Source organism: Ambystoma mexicanum, chromosome 5q, assembly GCF_040938575.1.
Source record: "Ambystoma mexicanum isolate Mex_15411 chromosome 5q, UKY_AmexF1_1, whole genome shotgun sequence".
In the NCBI taxonomy this organism is placed as follows: Eukaryota; Metazoa; Chordata; class Amphibia; order Caudata; family Ambystomatidae; genus Ambystoma; species Ambystoma mexicanum.
Window position 1 is genome coordinate 1,163,144,760 of NC_090933.1, and position 13,613 is coordinate 1,163,158,372.

At 48.0% G+C, this 13,613-nt stretch overlaps 1 protein-coding gene across 4 annotated transcripts in view; it reads left to right on the forward strand.

Moving 5' to 3' along the window:
• Positions 1 to 13,613, forward strand: part of KHDRBS3 (KH RNA binding domain containing, signal transduction associated 3) — a 515,298-nt gene that overhangs the window by 229,838 nt on the left and 271,847 nt on the right. For all 4 annotated transcript variants that reach the window (XR_011278673.1, XR_011278672.1, XM_069621670.1 and 1 more), the window contains exon 4: positions 4,756 to 4,902. Coding sequence is in view for 2 of the 4 variants with exons in the window: in XM_069621670.1 (XP_069477771.1) it covers positions 4,756 to 4,902 (147 nt within the window). In the remaining 2 variants the exon portion in view is untranslated. The remainder of the gene's footprint in view (positions 1 to 4,755; positions 4,903 to 13,613) is intronic.

Below are 13,613 nucleotides of genomic sequence, written 5' to 3' on the forward strand. Positions count from 1 at the left end.
ACGGGATGTTCCTCCGACGTATTCCTCATCGACCCTCCCATCCATCCCCGCAGTTCTACTTCCCTTGTTGTTGCAGCTTACGCTCCTTCAGGGTGATTAGTCTAGTCCAGACAGTAATACTGTGGGCTACAAAACGTAACTGAGCAACGGACGCTGCGCGCGGCCTTTATAGGCAGGATGATGTCGAGCGTCGATACGGCGGCTGTCGAGGGACATCGACTCGAGGGACGTCGACGTGCAGCGCCCTCTAGAGAGAAAATTTTCCGAGGCCAGCAGAGCTGGAAGGATATATCTAAGATGAGGAATACGTCGGAGGAACATCCCGTCGAAAGAACGTTACAAGGTAAGAAGTAACTTGTTCTTCTCCAGCGTTGGTATCTTCCATGGATTCACATGCACCCTCCGGCCTCCCCTGCATGCAAACCATATATACCCCATACTACTTTGGGGGTTAAAATCTGAAGGGAGCCGTGGGGGCGGGGCTATTTATACCTCTACATCCTATTGGGGCAGGCGTAAGCGGCCCAAACGATGTAGATAGGACACAGAAGTGTCAATCTTTCCTATGGAAAATGTCTTTATAAATATACAGAGGGTTCCCAGCCTGATGACAGGGAACATTGAAGCATGTGAATCCATGAAAGATACCAACACTGGAGAAATAGAGTTACAGGTAAGAAACTAGTCCCTTCTCAAACGCCTCCATATTTAAGTTGGCAATGCTTGGTGCCAGGTGGCCCCCATAGCCGTACCCTGTATTTGCTTGAAGTAGCAACCATTGAAATGGAACTGGTTCTCCTCCAGTGCCATTTCAGCACACCACATGATAAAGGAGGCTGGGGTTTTGGTGCTTGGATTATCAGTGCGTAATCTCTCTTCCAATGTATCCAGTGAGTACCTCTGTGGTATGCTGGTATATAAAGCTACCACGTCTAGACACATCAAGATCTCTTTAGTTTTGTCGAATGGGCTGCCGTCTACTTCTTTTATTATTTGGGTCGTATCTTTGACATATGCAGCCATTTGTCTCACCATTGGTTGCATAAAATGGTCCGCAAATTTAGATAGGGGCTCAAGGATCGAATCACACCCGGACACTATGGGTCTCCCTGGTGGTCTAGTAAGGGATTTAGGTATTTTTGGAAGAATGCAAAACTGAGGGATCCTCGGTTTGTCGGCTTGGAGGAACTCTGCCTCTTTTTTTGTGATCCATTGCCTCGCTTCCTCTTTTAGTACTTTCTGGAGGATTATTCTTTCCAATGTTTGTGTTGGATTCTCGTCCAGTCGCTGATAACTGGCGGTGTCACTTTGCTGTCTCATACATTCGTCTATGTAATTTTTCCTGTTTAAAACTACTGTGGCACCGTCCTTGTCAGCTTTCCGGATAACTATTGATTCATTAAATAACAATGTTTTTGATGTAGCTTTCTCTTCTCGATTCATATTTTGAAAAGTCTTCTCTCTCTCGGTTTTCGTCTCCAACATTGTAATTTCTTGTATCACCCTACATTCAAACACCCGTGCTTCCGCAGTATGTGTATGTATAGGAAGGCAGTCTGATATTTTTTTTTATGCCGCCCACTATCTGGTTCGCTACACTCCATTTTGTCTTCAAAGAATTGTTTCAAGTGGATTTTTCTCATAAATTTGGCGAATTCTTCTCTAAACGCAAAACGGTTATGTTTTTTTGTCACAAAGCCCAGGCCTTTGTTTAGAGTCTGGATTTCATTCGGGGTAAGTTCGTAGTCTGATTAATTCACCTTAGTGTCTTCATGCTGCATGTCACTCGCTGGGCCGGATCCCATTCTTGTTGGTCCCATCCTAAAAAATGTTGTCCATTCGGGGTTTCTCTGTAGTCATTTCTCCTCTGACCGCCTCCTCCTCTAAAGGCCTGCCTGCCTTTGTTGGAATCTGAATTCCGCCCTCTTCTGCCTGTATTACTGCCTTCCCCTGCGCTGTCATCACTTGAACTATATGATGATCCTCTGCACCTTACTCTCCTCGTATCTGTACTTTGCTTCTGGTTCTGTGTTAAATCTACTTGTTCCTCAGAGAAATAGTTCTCTTGTACAAATGGGAAGGCTTTTTCGTGGGTAAATTGTTGTATATCCTTCTTTAGCCTTCTGATCCGTTCTTTTGTAAGGTCTTCTTTAAATGGTTTCATTTCATTCATAAGTTCATATAGCCTTTTCTTATATTGAATAGGGACGATTTTTTTGATTTCTTCTTCCAATTTGTGCAGATCTATAGCTATTTTTTCAGTAGTTTTTTTTTAGCGGTGTCAATAATCAGAATTACCCAATCTTTGCCGCATTTGTTTCCAATGTAACTCCCCTGTATAAAAAATTCTTTATCATCCAAAAAAATCCTTGGCTCATTTCTAGCTACAAGCGGCTTGGAACAATGTCATCCTGTATACTGCTGATTCCCCGTTGCCAACTGCGCATGCAACCTTTGTAGCAGTTCCCAGTAAACAGGTGGTCACAAACCCAAGGCTCATAGGAAGACAAAATCTGGATCACGCCTGCACTCTCGTGCTCACTCCGGTGGTGGACCTGCCACAAACAACATAGCAGTGGGTATACCGTGGCAAGAACCAACCTCCAGTCCACGCTAGTAATAGGTGCCTCCCTAGCGGGATGGGTAGCACGCAAAAAGGCACAGTCGAGTCAAAGGACTTTGGACGCCAGTCGAAACATCCCTACACATCAATATCCTAGAATTGCAAGCAGTCTAATAGGCCTTAAAATCTTTCCTCCTAATAGTATCCAACTATGTGGTAAGGGTTCTCACCGAAAACACAACCACAATGTATTACCTCCACAAGCAAGAAGGGACGGGGGTCAATCGCCCTGTCAGAAGAGGTGCAAACAATCTGGGCCATCTGCAACAACGTTTCACTACAGGCATTTCATCTCCTGGGAATAAACAATCAATTAGCTGACAGCCTCAGTCGAGCCGCGGCGCAATCCCATGAATGGGAGCTTCACAGCAGTCAGACCTGCAGAATCTTTGCGAAATGGGACCATCCGTCCTTGGACATCTTTGCCACGGCAAACAAGAAATGCAGAAAATGTGCAAGCAGACTCCCTCATTGGAACTCCCAAGGGGACGTGTTTTCCTTTTCATGGACTAACATCCTTGCCCATGCGTTCCTACCCATACCAATGATCAGGAATACCATCCAGATGATCCAGAAGTATCCCTGCAAGATAATTAGAGTTGCCTTCAACCGGCCGAGGCAAACTAGGTTCTCCGACCCCCTCCAACTTTCAACAGACAACCCAATTCCACTGGGTTTCCAGGTCAATCTGCTTTCTTAAGACAGCGGCACAATCCTACACCACGACCCATGCTCCCTTCAGCTAATGGCGTGCCTCCTGATTTCACCAAATTCGGACACTTTAACATCCTGCAACAGTGCCAACGCATACTCGTGGCAGTGAAGGCCCCTTCAAGAAACAGGTCATACAGGAGATGCAGGCCTACTTTCTTGGAGGGTACTTGTTTTTGCTCCAGGCTGAGTGCACAAATGTATGTGTTCTGGCTGTTTATGCTTTGTGTGGGCGTGGCAGAACCGTTCCGGACGTGACTTGCGAATACAGTTACTTTGCGCATTAGATTTCATGAATACGCAGGGTTGTGCATTTGTTATTTGGTGCGAAGTCTCGCGCTGTGTCGTTCACGGAGGGACAAAAGCACACTATTCCATGAATCGGGTCCAAATGGCCCAGTAGTCGCTAAAATAAGTAACTTTACCTCAACCCTAAATGGCGTCCCCATTCCTGCTTCCTGTATGGGTGACTATGACGCACCACTCAACACAGGGAGTATGAAATCTATGCGACTTGCAGAGCTCTGTTGCTCCAGAGCTAGGTTCACGCTATTAAAATATATTATGATAACAACATTATCAACATGTTTTTTCAGAACTGCCTTCCCAAAGGTGGCGTCATACCTGGAATGAACATCAAGGCAGTAATGCTGACTGAAGGCAGACAGAGAAGCCCAAGTATCTGCGGTATATGTATATAATGATACAGTGGACATTCCAGGAGATAATCACTACTGTTGGAATCTGAAGTGGAAATTCTGTGAATGGGGAGAATATTATGATGGAAACTGTCAGAGATTCCAGAGGCAGTTGGAGCCATAAGTGGAAGGAAGGGTCATGAAGCCTGGGGGTCTCTCTAACCGCAACTTTATATTGTTTACTGCATTGAGTAAAGGCAAAAAACAAATATATTGACTCGTAGTCCAGACATTTGAATTTTCTTTCTTCATGTGGCACAAACATGATTGATCTTTTTTTTTTATATGTACGGCTTCTTATGAAATTAACATGTTATTGTTTTTCGGGTGGATCCTGAGACAAAAGGGGGCTGCATGCATGCACTTTGGAAGGTAGAATCCCACTCCACGGGAGACTGAGCCATTCATCCTTTTGAGACCAATAAATAAAGTACTATAAAATTGGGTTAGAATAACACCTGCTACTGCACGGCTTAGGAGCGGGAGGATTCCGAAAATAACTGCTGTATAAGAACAGCAAATATTATTACATAATTACTCATGTGAGGTCTATAATGTATATTTGTTTTCTTATTTGAATGAGTTCAAAGTTTGATTTGGTGCGCTTCAAAAAATAACGTCTTCGAAATTAATACATTCTCTGAAAAGAAAATCAGTGTATTTGTATTAATGCTTTACTTTATTCATTTTCTTTTTAAAACATATCTCTATACTTTACCTTAGGAAGAAGAATTGAGGAAAAGTGGTGAAGCAAAATACTTCCATCTGAATGATGACCTTCATGTGTTAATTGAAGTGTTTGCTCCACCAGCAGAGGCCTATGCTAGAATGGGGCATGCATTGGAAGAAATTAAAAAGTTTCTTATTCCTGTAAGTAAATAATGCAATATATTCTTTCAAAATCAAAACTTGTTTATATTTGTATTCAGTGAACATTCATAGATTTCAGCTCTATAGGTCCCAGAGATATTGTAGCTCTGAAATTGTTCTGCAAGCACACATTTGAATCCATGGTTAGACAGGCTGAGATCCAACAGACATTTATATTGGCAATCACCAAATTTGATTAAATATTTCTTGCAGCAATTTCCAAGTCCTTGGTACCATGATTGGATAGTCTTAAATCTTCAGTTTGTTTGACGAAATGTGTGAACATTCTGTCTTTTTCCTCTACAAGATAGGAAAATGAATTACAAAAAATGTGTGTACGATTTCTGCTGCAAATGGAAGTGACACTATGTGCTTAAGTTTTAGTTCTCTAACAGGATACATCTTGGAATAGGCTTCTACGAAGTACATGAATCAAAGTAAAAAGGAAACACAGTACAAAGTGCTGATACCTTCACCTGGAAAGTGGTAGTGGCACGGGTGAATGTACATGCATTTAGTAATATTGACCGTGGACTCTTGTCATTATAACAAATTCCACTGCACCATATATTTCATAGACCCGATGCTTTTTTGATTATTGACCATGTAACAATGGGCATCGTCTGAATATTCTCCTGCATCAAACCAGTGATGCTTGGTCATTTAAAAAAAAAGGGTTTATTCCATTAGTAGCGTATCCCTGTTTTGGAGATTATCAGCATTTATTGACTTGATCTTCAGTTTTTGTGTCTGACTGATGGGGGAGGGGTTCAAAGACATTGCTTTTCAGGCAGTGCTGTTTACATCCTCCTAGCCTTTCATCACGCATTGTTACAAGTGCACAACTGCACAGTGGAGACTATTGACCGTACGGAGTTCTGGGGCAACATGCCATTAAACCTATTACAAGAGCCCTCGCGATGTGCAGTAGACGGTGCCCGATTATACGTAGCACGCATCTGTGCCTATAAGAAATGAGGTACAGACCCTCTGCTGCAAAGCCCTCGCAGGACAAGGCCGCAGTGTTGAGCGACGCAGGTCCGCAGGAGACTCTGCCCAATTGTACGTAGCACGCTTTGCTATGTCCATGCATCCGTGCCTATAAGAACCGAGGTACGGATACTGTGCGGCAAAGCCCTCGCAGGACAAGGCTGCAGCGATGCAGATGTGCAGTAGATACTGCCCGAATTTATGTAGCATGCTTCGCTACGTCCACGCATCCATGCCAATAAGAACTGAGGTACTGACCCTCTGCAGCAAACCCTTTGCAGGACAAGGCTGCGGTGTTGAACGACGCAGGTGCACAGGAGATGTTGCCGATTATATGTAGTACGCTTTGCTACGTCCACGCATCTGTGCCTATAATAACCGAGGTATGACCCTCTCTAGCAAAGCTCTCGCAGGACAAGGCCACAGTGTTGAGCAATGCAGGTATTTGGCGGCGATGGGGTAGCAGCGTAGACAGTGAGCGCGGACTACCTTACACTCCTGTCTGTGGCTGCAAGGTGAGAAGGTGTGAGGAGAGTTAGCTTGCAACACTCCACGCAACCCCCCCACCTCCCTGACCTGGTGCTCCTTCTCTTTTTTGCACACGTGGTGTTTCCCCCGCGACCGGTCCTCGCATCCCTCGCCCCTCTCTTCTTACTTGCGCTCCCTCGCATCTTAGGCTGCATGGGCTCCCTCGCAATTTAGGCCACGTACGCTCTCCTTCGCAACTTAGGCCACGGGTGCTCCCCCGCAACTTAGGCTGTGTGTGTTTCCTCCTGCACTTAGTTGATGCTCTCCATCGCATCTTAGGTCCAGGCATTCCCTGCTATCCTTTCCCTCCCCCAGCATCTTAACTTCCACCCTCCCTTGATCTATAGTGTACTGTTCTTGACGTTTTTTTTGCTCCACGGTTGTTGGCTTACATTGCATTGCCTAAATTCCTATTACATTCTTACTTCTCGGTTCCTTTTTGTGATTGACCTTGTACTGACATTGTGCTGTTACTGTGTAAGTGTGCTGTTGCGTGTTACTATACTCCTGCCTCTTCCATTCGGGGTCCTCTGTGCTTTGTTGTTGGTTCTTTGCATCTACATCCTTTTTCTTTTAGGTTCCCTATTGTGCGCTGTATTTTTCTGTTGATTATGTTTTGCATCTGATTTCTCTGGTCCGTTGTTTCTTGTCCATTGTGTGCCCCCTTCTTTTTGTGTCCCTGTGGTATCCCCTCCTTCGCCTGCCAGCTCCCCCGGGCTGGCCTCCCTCTGCACCCTCTATGGTGCTTTGTCTCACCTTTCTTCTCTAACTGCTTTTCTATTAACTATCCTATCTCTCTCACTAAGGAATGAATACGCTCAAAAAGTACATTCTGGTCTCCAATCCAGGCCTCTCTTTCGCCAATACCTACACCAGTGCTTCCTCCATACAGACCCTTACCGACATCCTCTTTGTCGTTTACTCTCCATTCTTATGAACCCCCTTATGGTCTCTCTTCTCTCTGTTTTCCTCTTCTCCCATTAATGGTGGCACCCGGTGGGAAGCCCTCCTGGCCCCCTTCCACTCCTCTAAGACCATCATTAATGTCTACTTAAATGGTACCGTCTTGGTCCAGGGCCCTCAGGCGAACCTCCTCCTTTTTGATAGACGATTCCCGTGCCTTATCATTTCCTTTCCTCTCTTACTAGCCCATCTTTCCCCTCTCTGGCTCCTCTGCCACCTCTACGTCACCCTCTGCTGCTTCTCTGGCCACACTGTTGCTTCCTTCCTCCGCCACCCCTCTGGCACCCTCTTCCTCCTCCCTGGCTACCTTGCCTTCACCTCTGTCCTCCTCTGCCCATCCTCAGGCACCTCCAACACTTCCGCAGGGCATACCTCTGATCTGTACCTGTCCTCTCAAGCCCTTTAAAGGGGGCAAACTGCTCCACATCACTACTCAATTCTCGCTCAGCTGTCAAACACCCCTCTGACATCTACCGTCTCCTGGAAGAACTTGATTTGTCTCACCAAGACTTGGTTCACAGCCAGCTCTGACACTTCCTGATCACTACAAGATCCTCTGCGCACCTAGAACCAACTGTCCCATTGGGGGTGTAACCTTGATCTTTCCGGAGGGGACCCCTGCTTCTATCATTGCTATGCAGAACTACTCCCCCTTTGAATGCCTGGTCTGTAGGCTCTCTATCTCTCCTGCCCTTTTTACTTTGGGCAGGTCACCCTCTTCCTCTCTGAGTGGGATAACCTCTCCTCCTCCCTCCTGGCCTCTACCTCTCAACTTCTCCTCGGAGACCTGAACATTCACCTGGATTCTACATGCCCTTCTTCGGGACTCTTTCGTAACCTCTGCGACTCTCTTCTTCTCTATTTTTCCCTCTGGGCCGACTAAATCTGCAGGGCACACCCTGGACGTTCCGATCTCCTCAGACTTCCCCTTCTCTAACCCTCCCACCATTCCTCTCTCCTATAGTGATCACTTTCTCCATTCCTCTGACCTCTCTCTCTACCCCTCAGGACAAGCACACTGCCACATTCCTTCTCGGTCATCCGACCCATGAAGTGTGTGTCAGTTGAGGCTTTTGCTCCTAATTTCTCACCGCCTTCTGCACCTTTAGCTGACTCACACCTTTTAAAGCCCTATCTACCCTTCATCTGTCTATCTCTAAAACTTTTGATGACACTTTTGATGTCCTTGTCCCTGTCATGAGTATCCGTTTGAAGCCCAAATCAACTCTTGGTACGACTCCGACCTCGTCATCCTTAAGTGCAAGTGTAGGGTGGCTGAGAGGAAGTGGAGGGCATCAGGTGCACTCCTGACAAACTGGCCTGCCGCCTGTCTGCGGCATCTAACAACTCCGGCGAACTCTTCAAAATCTGCAAGGAGCTGGCCAATCCTGCTGCAGTCTCTACCTCTCCTGTTCCCTCCCAGGCCCTCTGCACGCCCTTAGCTTCTCACTTCATCACTAAAACTCAGGACATCTTGTCCACCCTCTCTCCCTCTACCTCCTCCTCCTCCACTCCTGGCTTGCCTGTGGCTGTCTCTCCTCCTTTCCCTTTTTCGCCCCAGACAATGTTTCTAGAAAAGTCTGATCTATGACAGTCTTGTCAAAGCAGGTTCTTCCTTGCTCATCCAGAACCATCAAGGACCACATTGACACGCTGGCTCCAGCCTTGGCTGATTTCTGAAAATATTCCTTTGCCACTGGATCCTTCCCCTCCTCCCTAAGCACTGCCTTGTGCATCTCCTTCTTAAGAATCCCTCTGCCGATCCTTCCTCTCCGGCTAACTATTGCCATTCTCCATCACTGCTTTCCTGGGTAATCTCTTAGAAAAGCTGGCCATCTCCAAGCTTAATCTGCACACTGAATCTGTTGGCTGTCTCCACGACCACCAGTCTGGCCTCAGAACTGCCAGAAGCATGGAAACTACTCTCCTGAACATCTGTAAAGATCTGCTCTCTAACCTTGATTCTAACCGTCCTTCTGTCCTCATTCTCCTCTATCTTCTGCAATTGATAGGTCAATCATGCCATCCTGCTCAATCACCTCTGTGATGTCCTGGGTATCACTGATCAGGCCCTGGCCTGGCTGACCTCCTTTCTCACTGCCTGCCCCTCTCGGGTCCAACTGGTGTCTTTCCTCTCTTCTCTCTCTCTACTTGTGGTGTTCCCCAGGGTCTAAACTTTCTCCCTGGCTTCAACAAATACCTGGCACCTCTTGCCCATCGCATCGCTACTTTCTGCTCAAACTTTCATTGTATTGTGGATGGCACCCAGCCCTCTTTCAGGCTCCCCATAGCCACTTCTTCCCCTTCTCTCATACCAGATCGTCTGGCTGCAATTCAGGAATGGTGTGCCACCAATGATCTCTGCCTTAATGCCAGTAAGACCGAGATCCTCCTCATCGGAACACCAGCTCCCTCCTTTCCTCAATCTCTCTGGCCGCCCGTTCAGGGCCCTCTTCCTGCTCCAACCTGTGAGGCTAACAACCTTGGTGTCATCTTCGACCCCACCCTCTCCTTCTCTCCTTACATTGCTGACGTCTCTAAGAAGTCAAACTATCAGTTGAACCTCCTCAGAGGTATTCTTCTTGTCCTCACTTTCCCCCAGAAGCTCACCGTCTCCTGAGCTCTGGTCCTCTGTAGACTGGACTGCTGTAACATCCTCTTTTTAAATCTGCCTGCCTCTACTCTCCTACCTCTACAACTTATCCAGAACAGGACTGCAAGACTTGTCCTTGTCCTCAAGCCCAGGGATTGTATCGCTCCAGCTCTGCAATCTCTGTACTGGCTCCCTTTAGCGGCAAGGATCAAGTTCTAGACCCTTTGCATCATCCACAAGGCTTTCTGTGGCCTGGGACCACTCTACCACCAACTCTCTCGTCCTAAACATCTCCCTTCTTGAGCTCTCCGCTCATCCACTTCCAACTATCTGAGGGTCAGATGCTTTTCCGAGTGGGAGATCTCTTTGGCTTGTGCCTCCCTCTGGAACAGCCACCCTGAATCTCTCAAACTTGAGCAGAACCACCCCTGGTTCCTCAAGACCTTCCTTTTCCCTTCCGCTTTCTCTTTCTCTCTCCTGCTGATGTCCGGTCTGCTTCACGCACTGGTTACCTGGCTTCTCCAACATTGGATCTTTCATGGATTCACATGCTTAGAATATTCCCCGCCGTCAGACTGGGACCCCTCGGTACACATATATAGCCTTTTTCAAAGGAAAAACTTTCGACACTTTTGTGTCCTATCTACGTCCTTCTAGGACCCGCCTACGCATGCTCCGCAGACCGTGCTAGTATAAGAGGCCCGCCCCCGCGGCTCCCCTTCAGATTTCAACCGTCTCCAAAGTAGTGGGATCTCCTCGTGTTGTCCTACTGTTTTTACTAGGTTGCGTCATTGGATTTCGAGTAATAATGTCCTCTGTGTCAGGTAAAGCGCTGTTCCGTCCATGCGCGACATGCGGCTTAAAAAAGGTTTACGAGGGGGACGGACATATGGACTGCATATATTGCCTCCACCCTCACCATTCGGCAGATACCTGCGACATATGCAAGGGGTTTTCTCAAAAAACCCTCAAAGACCGGAACCGACGCCTGGTGGCATGGCTGAATGATGGAGCGGGGGCATACCCCCCCTCGGAGGTGGACTCCACACAGTCGGCGAAAACATCACGCCGCGCGGCCTCGTCGGAACCACCGGCGAAGAAATCTAGACCGTCGGAAAAAGAGTCGCCTGGAAGTGACTCCACTAGAGACTCCTCGGCAAAGAAATCATCCTCATCAAAAAAGTATGAGAAGGAAAGGAAATCCTCCTCTGGCGATCATCACAGATCGACCAAGAGTCGAGTAAAAGCGGGCACAGTGTGGAGAAGGCGGGACCGCCAAAACCACCTGCGAAGTCTTCGTCGTCGACGGCGGTCCATTCATTGACCGCCTCCCTGCCACTTGCACAGGGGGCATCCACCGTCCCGTCGACAATGGCGTCGACGAGGGCCTCGTCGACGGCGATCCTACAGGAGGCCTGGAGGCCTGAAGTCTTTGACCCGACCCCTCCGGAGGCTTTGCTACAAGAACAAGCTATGTTGCTGTCCTCGGAGGACGAGAACGAGAGAGTTGCTGGCCCAGCAGACCTAGGGCTACGAGCGGCTGACAAGTCGTCGATGAGGGCCTCCGTTACACCGGTATCTGCCCCTCTCCTCAATCCTCAATCGGTTTTGTCGTTGGATATTCTGTCCACGCTTCAGTCCTTGTTGCAGTCGTTGGACCAGCGACTACCCCAGGCAAGCCTGCCACAGTCACTCGTCGACGAGCCGGGCCCGTCCTGTCAACCGACGCACCCACGCACGCCAATCTCAACACTGACACAGGAGGAAGGTGAGCTGCCAGATTCGGAGTCTGACAGGAGGGCTATGTCGGATATCTCATTATCCCCCTCCAGGGATCCTACCTGGGAGTCAGAGGCGGAGTTGGACATCGCGTCATTCCATTCTATGATGGAGAAGGATGCAAAGAATTTGGTCTGTCCCAAGAAGAACAGAAAAAGGATTGTTTTTTGTTCGACCACATGGGCAAGAGAAGGAGGTCGGTGTTCTTGATACCAATACTGGACCATGTATGGAAAGAGGGGTTGCAGACAATGAGACACCCATTCTCAGAACCAGCAGTGAAAGGACGCCTAGAAAAAAAGTTTAATGCTCCAGAGTCTACCCCCAAGTGTTTATCCTCCCAACCAACACCGGACTCGGTGGTGTCAGCGGCAGCAGCGAGGAAGGCAAAGGCACAGCACAAGTGCACGACTCCACCTGAGAACGAGGCGAGACGCCAAGATGCCTTTGGCAAGAAAGTGCTCTCCGTGGGAGCGACCACAGTAAAGGCCGCAAACTCTCTGGCAATTGTGGCCAGATACGATAGGGAGATGTGGCACAGACTAGCTCCGCTGCTTGATCATCTTCCAGAAGAACAGAGGAAGGCGGCGATGCTACTGGTCCGAGAGGGTTAGGAAGCCTCAAATCACGCAATAAACATCGCGGTGGATCTCGCTGAGTCAGGCTTCAAGCAAGTCAACATTGGGGTGGTATTGCGTCGACAGTCATGGCTTAAGTGTACCTACTTCAGGCCAGAAGTGCAATACAAGGTCTTAGATATGCCCTTTGAGGGAGACCTTCTTTTCGGCGAGAAGGTGGACAAGGCCCTAAAAGTGATGAAAGAAGATTCGGACACGGCACGTTCATTGGGTGCCCTCCAGAGTGGCAGAAGTTACAAGTCTTTTCGTCCCTTTAGAGGGGCTTCAGGTAATTCAAGATTCTCTTCTGGAGACAGATCCTTTGCCAGATCGGCTTACCCCTCCCAGGGATACCGACGTGCCTCACAATCGGCTAACCGTCGACGAAACTTCCAGTCTTCCAGAAAACGACCATCGTACCCATCGTCGTCGAGAGACAAGCAAAATAAAGATCAGCAGTGACATACCACGCACCGTTCTGGGGGGAAGAGTTTCAGCATATGTCGACGAATGGGAAAGGATAACGACGGACCAATGGGTGTTAGACACCATAAGAAACGAACACTCTCTGCAATTCAAACACAACCCTCCGCAAATTCCACCTGCGTTCACCGCTCAGTCCCATATGAAGTTACTGCAACAAGAGGTTACACTCATGTTAGCGAAGGGTGTGATAGAATTAGTTCCAACATCACAGAGAGGTCAAGGAGTCTACTCAAGATACTTCGTCGTAAAAAAGCCAAACGGCAAATGGCGTCCCATTCTAGACTTATGCGATCTCAAGTCCTTAAAGAGCCTAAAATTCAAGATGCTCACTCTGCAGGAAGTGATCCGCGCAGTTCAAAAGGGAGATTTGCTGGCATCCCTGGATTTACAGGACGCGTATTTCCATATTACAATGTGTTGGAAACACAGGAAATTCCTACGTTTTGTAATAGGGCGAACTCACTACCAATTCACGGTTCTTCCTTTCGGGCTCAAGACCTCCCCCAAACGTTCACAAAATGCCTGGCTCCAGTGGCTGCCTGGCTAAGGAAGCAAAGCCACCATGTATACCCATACCTTGACGACTGGCTGGTAAGGGGATCCTCCCCAGCGTCGACCAACACAAGTCTGCAAGCCACCATGCAGCTTTTACAACGGCTAGGATTCGCCATAAACTTCGAGAAATCCTCTCTGCGGCCATCGAGAACGCTGGTATTCTTGGGGGCACAGTTCGAGACTCAGTTAGGGCTGGTGAA